Source organism: Mandrillus leucophaeus, unplaced genomic scaffold, assembly GCF_000951045.1.
Source record: "Mandrillus leucophaeus isolate KB7577 unplaced genomic scaffold, Mleu.le_1.0 Scaffold324, whole genome shotgun sequence".
NCBI classification, from domain to species: domain Eukaryota; kingdom Metazoa; phylum Chordata; class Mammalia; order Primates; family Cercopithecidae; genus Mandrillus; species Mandrillus leucophaeus.
Window position 1 is genome coordinate 710,651 of NW_012103410.1, and position 9,464 is coordinate 720,114.

Genomic DNA, 9,464 nt, shown 5'->3' on the forward strand with positions numbered 1-9,464 from the left:
AATCTTGGCTCACTGCAACCTCTGCTTCCCTGGTTCAAGCAATTCTGCCTCAGCCTCCTGAGTAGCTGAGATTACAGGCACCCGCCACCACCTCTGGCTAATTTTTGTATTTTTAGTAGAGACGGGGTTTCACCATGTTGGCCTGGCTGGTCTCGAACTGCTGACCTCGTGATCTGCCCACCTCAGCCTCCCAAAGTGCTGGGATTACATATGTGAACCACCACACCTGTCCCATTAAATATTTTATTACATAGTCATATTGTCACATTATCTGAACTCAAGTAGGGCTGTAGAAATACTGTAATTTCAAAAGTTGGTGTTCTTACACATGTCCCCCAAAACAAATTCCATGAAGGCAGGGATTGTGGGAGTGTCTGTTCTTTTCAAATGCTATAGCCTAGGGGTTTTGTGAGTGCTTTATAAATATTTGTTGAATGAATGAATGCCCCAGATCAAGGAATTATGTATTTTTAAACTTCAAGGTTTCTATCCATGAGTTAAGGCCTTTTCTTTTATTTTACATCACAGTGAAATCAATGGTACTGTCAGCTGCTAAAACAACAGCTGAAAGAAGAGCTCATTGACTCTTTTTCCATTTATAGATGCCACTAAAGGTTTTAACACGCTAGAAAAAACTAACAGCTGCTTCCTTGTTTAAACAATAAATGACTCATTTCTCTCTACACGTAAAATCTAACATTTGAAAAGATTAATGAGTCAGATACAAACATCATATGACATCTGAGATTATTACTTACTAGTTGGCAATTTTATAGTCTCTTCTGCTTGAAAAAAAAATATTTAAACAACAGTTATGGCAGCATTTTATCTGTGACCAGTACAAATTTTTCATACACTCTTTCCCCCCATCACAAAGGTAGTTTATTATAATTCCAACCCTTAAAATGTAGAAATCCTTTTCCATTTAAATGAAGAAACCAGTTTGTAGCTTTTGTTGATTTTTAATAAACTTAGGTTAGTACTTGGTTGTACTGTATGTCTATGGTTGTATACAGAGTTGCATCTTATTTTAAATGTTTTTACAAACTTTTCCGTCTGGAAGAAGAGGGCTCCTTTGGCTAATTTCAATTATTTGAAAAAGATTTCTTACAATGTGTTTTACATGGAAACAGTGGTCAAAAACACTGAATGATGCTAGAAGTCAACAAGTCTTAGCTAACCAAGAAATGAGAAAAATAATATCCTATTTTTGAAAATTCAAAGAAGTTTCAATAAATACAAAGAGAAAGCTAATAAACAAAACTATTTTCTTACAGAGTAAATGTCTTCTTGCCAAAACTACATTGAAATTCTTACAAAATAGCATCCAAAACACTTTAAAGGGGGGTTGATGTATTCCATAGTTAGTTGTAATTTTTAGTTTTTACAAAAATGACAGGTTTAAGGATTACAATTTGTATTAGAGTTGGTTTACATTTGGAGCTATGTGATTATTTATTTATTTATTTATTTATTGAGACGGAGTCTTGCTCTGTTGCCCAAGCTGGAGTGCAGTGGTGCAATCCTCAGCTCACTGCAGCCTCCACCTCCCAGGTCCAACTGATTCTCATGCCTCAGCCTCCCAGGCAGCTGGGACTACAGGTGCCCACCACACGCCCAGCTAATTTTTATATTTTTAGTAGAGACAGGTCTCACCATGTTGGCCAGGCTAGTCTCAAACTTCTGACCTCAAGTGATCTGCCTGCCTTGGCCTCCTAAAGTGTTGAGATTATAGGCATGAGCCACCATGCCTGGCCAGGAGCCATGGGATATTTAAACCAGATTTTTACAATTAAGAAAGCAGAATTTTGATTATTCCATAAGAATAGTCTTTTTCTTTTAAATAATACTTTCAAAACATTAAATGGTACTGCATAAATTCTTTATTAAACCGAACATGATACAGTCACTTAATATCTGAAAACTAAGACTTTACAGGTATTAAGTACAAAGTAAACATTTATAAACTAGGTACATTTTGATGACAATTTTAAATATAATTTTTAGAAAACTGAAGTTTTCTAAATGACTTTTTCCTCAATCATTAAAAAAACTCTTACAAGTTTTAAATATAAAAGCTGTAAATATAAAAACTATTCCATGACTTATGGCAGGTGACTAGTATCTTTAAACTAGAGATATCTTTAATAGAAATCCATCTCAACTCAAGATCAATCAACTCATTACTTCCCAAAGTCCCTGTAGGGTGAATCCATCCTTCAATTTCTCTATTGCAAGCCCCAGTTCTTCTGAAAATACTGGTTCACGATCTTGTTGCTTTTTGGGAGACAGGAGGATAAGATGGGAATAGAGAAGGTGGGCAAGGAAGAGGAAAAAAACAAAAAAATAGGTTTCACATAAGTTTGTGAATGCGAAATGTTGGAATTTAGAAACTTTCTTCATATACTGTAGGTAAAATAAATGTCCTTACCTTATTGCCATCAGCAAAATAAGCCTATAAAGACAAAGAAAATTCTATTTCACAAACTGGACATATAATATTCTAATAGATCAGTGGGCTAAGGTACTTAATTTGCAGAATGATTTTATAAGTAAATGTATTTCACATTCTGTTACTGTGAAATGTTTTTTTCATCTGTCTCTACAATGCTGGTAGCAGAATTCACTCTGTTAATGTTTACAAGAGTTACATCTTAAGTTGTAAAAAATGTGCTTTATAATGTATGATTAGCACTGTTAACTTGAAAGGAGATAAAAAAGAATGACTTAAACGTCATATGGCAAGAAACAGGTAAAAAAGAGAAGAAAAAGAACGACTTAGAAGCTACACAATTTCTTCCCTACATTTGGTTTAGAAGATAATACTGGCAAAACAAAACAAGTACTTCAATGTGTCAGCAAATGAATATAGTTTGAAGTAGTAGCATAATTATTTTATACTAATTTCACACCTTTGTTTCAAAGTATTTACCAGACAGGTATTCTAGTCAGATTAATAGCCATAGAATGGAGAAAGCACTATTATTTTGGCTATAAGTTAAATGATACCAATTTGGAAATAGGAAGGCTATTGTTCAAATACATGTCCTTTTCAAAACAAGATCCCTATAAAATAACAGATGAACATTCATAAAAATTAATGAAAGTATAGATTTTAAATTAATTAACAATATTTAACATGTTCTATTCACAGTATGAAAAAACTTTACATATCTAAAATCCTAAAATCCTCTGAATAACTAAGTTTTCAAAGTATTTATTTCCTTTTTTTTCTTTTGTTATAGAAATGGATTTTTGCCATGTTGCCATGTTGGCCAGGCTGCTCTTGAACTCCTATCCTCAAGCAATCTGCTTGCCTCGGCCTCCCAAAGTGCTGGGCCTACACGTGTGTAAGCCACAGTGCCTGGCTTCAAAGTATTTCTGATTTTGGTAATTTAAAAGTTATTGTCACAAAAGAAATCCCTCACTAAAAATATTATCTTCAAACTCAGGTATAAGATACCATCAAAATCTCAAGTTATATGGTGTTTCACACACTTACACTATTATTTTATTAAACAAGACTGAGATAAAATCCTTAAGAAATTTAATGCTCTCCTTTGTGATGCTCACCACAAAAGCATCCGTGTGATCATCAGAGTCTATTTCTACATCATCTTGAATTTGTTCAACTGTCAGAGCTTCAAGTGGCTGGGGCTGAAAATCAGCAGATGTTAAAATGCATCAGAGACAATATTAAATGTACCACGAGAACTGCAAATACTTTTAAAATAACAATTACAAACTACTAAAGTCTATAAAAATCATGGTATAATTCACGTTGTTTTATTAAAAAACTAACTTGAGTAATAAAACTAATCAAGTAAACCTAGGCTTTCATATCTGAAGTCAATATCATGAAAAGAACTAGAGAGAGAAATTTACACATACTTAATACTCAGATATCTTTAAAGAAAAAACTCTGAGTTGACTTTCAGTTTCTTTCATATTGTTTAGAAAAACTAAGTTTTGCATAATAGCAAATGTTCAGTTTTCCTCAGAATAGTCATTATATAGAATTTGTGAAAAGTAAAAGAACTAATATTTTTATGGAATATTCTAAAGGTAAAGAATAAAATGTACAACTAATATTTATTTGTTCATTTTTCAAATATTTGAATATCCCCTTTGTTATATTAGGTACTATGCCAGTACTAACAAGGGTTATAAAATCCTACCCTTAAACACAAAGGGTTTATAATTTACTGAGTAGAGAAAAAGATAAAACACAATGACCGATAACTACATATTATGTTGAACCATAAGAAACTACCATTTTTTATGTCAAAATGATAAAATATCAACACTATCATATGATTCAACCTACAAAAAGCAGTTATAACAAAGCTGAGGATAGCCTTAGTGTTTCAACCACGTTCAGAGTTGTGTGACTATGTGCAAGTAAATTAACTGAGCCTCAGTCTCCTTAACTGTGAGATAACGGTAATAATAATACACCTCACAGTATCGTTGGGAAGATTAAATGTGATGGTGCATATAAAGTGCTTAGACCAGTGAATGACAAACAGCAGATGTTTAACACAGTCATCCAACAACTATGAACATTCACGATTATGTGCTCGTTTTGACTGTTGGAGATATAGCCATTAAACAGACAAAAACCACTGACTTCATGGAGATCACTTATAGTGGAGGAGACTGATTAATTCTGAAAGGAAGGGAGGAAGGAGAGAGAGAAAGTAAGCAAGCAGAATAAAGTGATGGGAATTGTTGTTTTAGAAGAACAGTCAGGGAAGATCCTGAAGAGATGGCATTTGAGTAGGAAGTCACATGAGGTGAGACAGTGAGCTATTATGGCTAGCTGCTATTATGTACTGGCGTCAAAGAACAGGAGAAGAGAACAATCGAAATTTAGAGAATGGGTAGGGGAACTAACCTGTCAAGCATCTCCCATGTGCCAGGCATTTAATGGACATGATCAATAACTTTCTAAGAAAGATTATGTCTGTTTTTCTCTTTTATTTTTTTAAGAGAAAGGGTCTTGCTTTAAGAGATAGGTCACTGCTGCAGTGCAATGGCATGATCATAGCTCACTGTAGCCTTAAACTCCGGACCTCAAGCAATCCTCCCATCTCAGCCTCCTGAGTAGTTAAGACTACAGGCGGGCCACCACCACACCTGGTTAATTTTTAAAATTTAAAATTAAAATTTTTTTAAATTTAAAATTTTAAAATTTAAAATTAAAATTTAATTTTTATTATTTTAAAAATTTTAAATTTTATTATCATTTTAAAATTTAAAAAATTTTAAAATTTAAAAAAATTTAGTAGAGACAGGGTGTCACTATGTTGTCTTATTATGTTGAGGCTGGTCTCAAACTCCTGGCCTCACGTGATTCTCCCCCTCAGCTGCTCCAAAGTGCTGGGATTATAAGCTTAAGCCACCGTGGCTAGCCCTATATCAATTCTGAGAAAACTGAAGCTCACATTTGCTTAGGATCACAAACAAATGATGAAACTGGGATTGAAAGTCAGGTTCTAAGGACCATGCCTGTTCTGCAACATTATTTTACAAAGAAGAATAATAGCTAGAAACAGGGAAGAGACTGGTATAACTGAAAGTGTAAAATAAGATAATGGGAAAAATGAAGGAATACTTCAAAGTTTTCAGTGCAGCTGACTTTGACAGTGCCAAAAACATAAGTAAACAATTCAATAAATCAGCAGGTTGCTGCTTTTGAGAAAAAGATGAGGAGGCCAGTTTTAGGTATGCCAAGTTTGAGATGCTCATCCAAGTCCTAGTGTATCTTATTGACTTGCATAATTACTTAAATTACTAAGATAAATCTGAAATAAGAAATTTCACTAATGTCATTTGGGATGCTCATCTATATGAAAATATTAAAGGGTATTTGGAACCATAAGCAGAAAGAATATGTCAAGGTCAGAAGGAAAGATCTAGAGTCATCCACAAAAGTACAAGTTGAAGAAGCTGAACAAGCAGGTGATATTACCAAGGAATATACAGAGAAGGCAGAGTGAAAGGGAGACTGCTGAAAGAAGAGCATGTTGGGAAGAAAAAGAAAGGATGGTTCAGATGATGAAACACATAGTGTATGTAATACAATGTCAGAAACCCAGATGCAAGTTTTAGCTAGAAGGACAAATATATAGAATTTGACAGGGAGGGAAAAAACTAAGTACAAGGAGCACTACCAGGCAACAAGGGCCTCACTAAAGTCACATGCTGTAGTCCAAGAGCAGAAGGAGAGATACAACTAATGGCTGTGACATGGCTCAGCATGCGAAGAAGCCCCAGCAGGGGCACCGATCATAAAGTAAACGGCAAGGGCACCAACAATAGGGTGCATAATGAGGGTGCCAGTAAAAGAACAGACAGCAAGGGAGTCTACGGTCGAGTGATCAGTGGTGGGACCAGGACAGAGAGGACAGCAAGGACAATGGTAGTGGAGCAAATGGCAAGGGCACCTCTGACAGACTGGACAGTGACTGTCCCAGTGATAGAGCAGACAGTAGGGGGCACCAACAATAGAGGGGACAGCAAGTACATCAGAGTTAGCGCCTCTAGCAAGAGTACTGGTGATAGAGTGGACAGTAACATAAGTAACAAAGGACACCTCTAATGGAGTGGGTAGTGAGGACACAACTGAGAGACTGGATGATGAGGGTCCCAGCTGGAGAGACAAGTGAAGCCAAAAGAGAGCTCATGTACCTGGAGAGCAGGGAATACTAGCAGCAACTGGGAAAGAAATCATGAAGAAGACAAAGAGCAGACATGTGGGCAGGATATGCAAAATATTTCATAACTGACATGGCAGAAGTATGGATCAACAGGAACGGATGCAGGCCGTGTTGATGTAGCCTGCTCCTGGAGTTGCTATATTGTGGAGTACTAAGGAAGAAGATGGTATTCATGAGGCCTGTAAGGTTTGTCCATGCTCATAGGGGGCTGACGTAAAATAAAAATCTGACAGAGTGAGAGACTCAAGTCTGTCTGTATCAGAGGAGCATTGCACATGGAAATTTACTTAGGTGGCTGCCCGCCTTCAAGGGCAGGTATCGAGGGCAGGAATGAATGATGAAGCAGCCAACTAGAAGACAGGTGGTAGGTACCAATTAGTGATAATCCAGGAGCTGTGCCCACTTGGGCAGAATCTGTATATTCACCATTTTAAACACAGTTCAACATGTGCACAGTAGTATTTACATCTGAATTTTATAGATTGCATAAAAGCAATGCAAACTTTATTTCACATACTCAACAAATTACCTTTTCTTCCATCTCATAATCAACTCCAAATATGGGACTGGCAGAATAGACTTTGTGAAGTGAATTGATTTCCTTAACTGATTCTTGTAGTTTTTCTACAGGATCTATTTTAAAGCCAAGAACATATCCACCACTCTACAAGATAAAATAATAATAAAAAATCCAACAAGTCTGAAGAACAGTATTCATAGTACAAGATAAATTATAGCTCAAATTGTCCTTATTTTAGAGCATAATACATAAGTTCATTTTTTTCAATTAAACTTTTTATTACGAAAAATTTCAAACATATACAAAAACAGAAGAGCACAAGGGAGCCTCCACAGAGCCATCATCCAGCTTCAAGAAGCAGCAACACGTGGCCAACTCTGTTTCATCTGTAACCTCGCTCTCACCTGAACCCCTCCTCCCCCAACGCAGGCTTATTTTGAAGTATATCCAAATATAAGTTCATCTGAAATATCAAAGGTAACCTTTCAAGATTTAAAAAATACACTGTAGACTGTGAAGGCCAAGGGAACTATGTTTTTCTTGAATTAGGCCTTGAAAAGGAACAGACTACATGAAAAGAAGAAAGGAAACGGGCCATCTGAGGCTATCTCCTTGAAGAATCAGGAAAGAAACTGGGCCATGATACAGTGTTTTGAGAGGAGTGTTAAAAAACTAAGTAGCATACCGTAATAGATGAGAGTATATGTTCTGGGTTAAGAGCACATGCTTTTATGTTCAAATTCTGGTTCTACCACTAATTCACTAGCTGTAGGATACTTAGAAACTTTCCTTAACCTTTCTAAGCCTCAATTTTCTAACCATAAAATGGTTATCAAGTTGTCATATTAAATAAGAGAAACATATATGTGACATTTGGTACAGTTCTTGGAACAGAGTAAATACTCAATAAATGGCAGCTGTAGGCCAGGGGAAAGGAATAAGCAGACATTCATGTTTAAATTTAGAAGGTAGATAAGTAATTTTATAAATCACTTTTAAAAAGTGTATTTAAAATTTTAGCCAGTCAAAACTACTACCATGAGACCAGCATGTTTTATTTAAATGCATTTCTGCAAAAACCTGGCATAATGGAGCACAGCAGGTTATAAATAGCATATAATGTGTGTGTGAGAATGTAAGACCTCAAATCGTGTGTGTACACAAATATATGTTTGTGTTTCTCAAAGACAGTCTTGGTAAATCAGTCAGACTTGAGATCACAGCTTAGCCCCATCACTTACTAGCTGTGAGATCATGGGTAAGGTTCCTAACTTCTCAAAGCCTCAGTTTCCTTGACTATAAAATGGAGGAGAAATAGTAGCTGTATCATAGGGCTGTGTAAAGATTGAGATAATGCATGAAAAGCCCTCAGCACAATGATTTGATTCTGTCATTAATAAGTGATGATCACAAATGATCATGTCTGTCCAACAAAAAAGCATAAGCAGGATTCTTCCTCTGGGGACAATTTCTGTATGACTTCAAACACTTCATATATAACTTCATATTAAAGCTAATATTCTTCTCAGATGTAAACTGATTACTATACAAATAAAACTAAAAATCTAGACTGTCACATAGTTTTAAAAATCAAAGATTAATAAAAATAAACAAGATCTTACCTGCTGAGAGCTTTCTATGACAAGAGCTAAACCAAATTTTGAATCTCTAATCTTTATTGAACGCTAGATACAAAATGAAAAAGAAAAACATGCAAGTTTTTATTAATTGAATAGTGACTCTTTAACTCAGTTTTTAAACTTTACACAGTATTTACTTTTCATAATCTAAAGAACAGAATCCTCCTCCTTCCTTCATTAAGCTCCCGCAGAGATCAAATAAAAGAAACAAGACTGAAAATAGGTGGCAAACTTTTAAGAGGCAACACAAGAAAGATATCTCTGAAATAGGCACAAAATTCCCTGACTCAAATATTTCTCACTTCCAGGGAGTGAACATTTTTAAAAATTAGAGACAATTAAATTAATTAGGTCTCATTCAGCCACCCAGGGCAGAGTGCAACGGTGTGATCATAGCATACCACAGCCTCAAACTCCTGGGCTGAGGGATCCTCCTCCTACCTCAGCCTCCTGATTAGCTAGGACTACAGGCATGTGCCATCATGCCCAGCTACTTTTTAATTTTTTGTAGAGATGGGGGTCTCACTACACTGCCCAGGCTGGTCTGGAACTCCTGGCTTCAAGCAATCCTTTTTTTTTTTT

General features: G+C 35.7%; 1 protein-coding gene across 2 annotated transcripts in view; it reads right to left on the reverse strand.

Annotated features, from left to right (window-relative positions):
• Positions 1 to 2,122: 2,122 nt before the first annotated feature.
• Positions 2,123 to 9,464, reverse strand: part of BBS5 (Bardet-Biedl syndrome 5) — a 24,400-nt gene continuing 17,058 nt past the window's right edge. The window contains exons 8-12 of one of the 2 annotated variants that reach the window (XM_011988150.1): positions 8,865 to 8,927; positions 7,252 to 7,386; positions 3,574 to 3,657; positions 2,432 to 2,455; positions 2,123 to 2,277 (exon numbers count right to left, since the gene is read on the reverse strand). In XM_011988150.1, coding sequence (XP_011843540.1) covers positions 2,176 to 2,277; positions 2,432 to 2,455; positions 3,574 to 3,657; positions 7,252 to 7,386; positions 8,865 to 8,927 — 408 coding nt within the window. In that variant the 3' untranslated portion in view covers positions 2,123 to 2,175. The remainder of the gene's footprint in view (positions 2,278 to 2,431; positions 2,456 to 3,573; positions 3,658 to 7,251; positions 7,387 to 8,864; positions 8,928 to 9,464) is intronic. The other variant, XM_011988151.1, reaches the window with a different exon arrangement.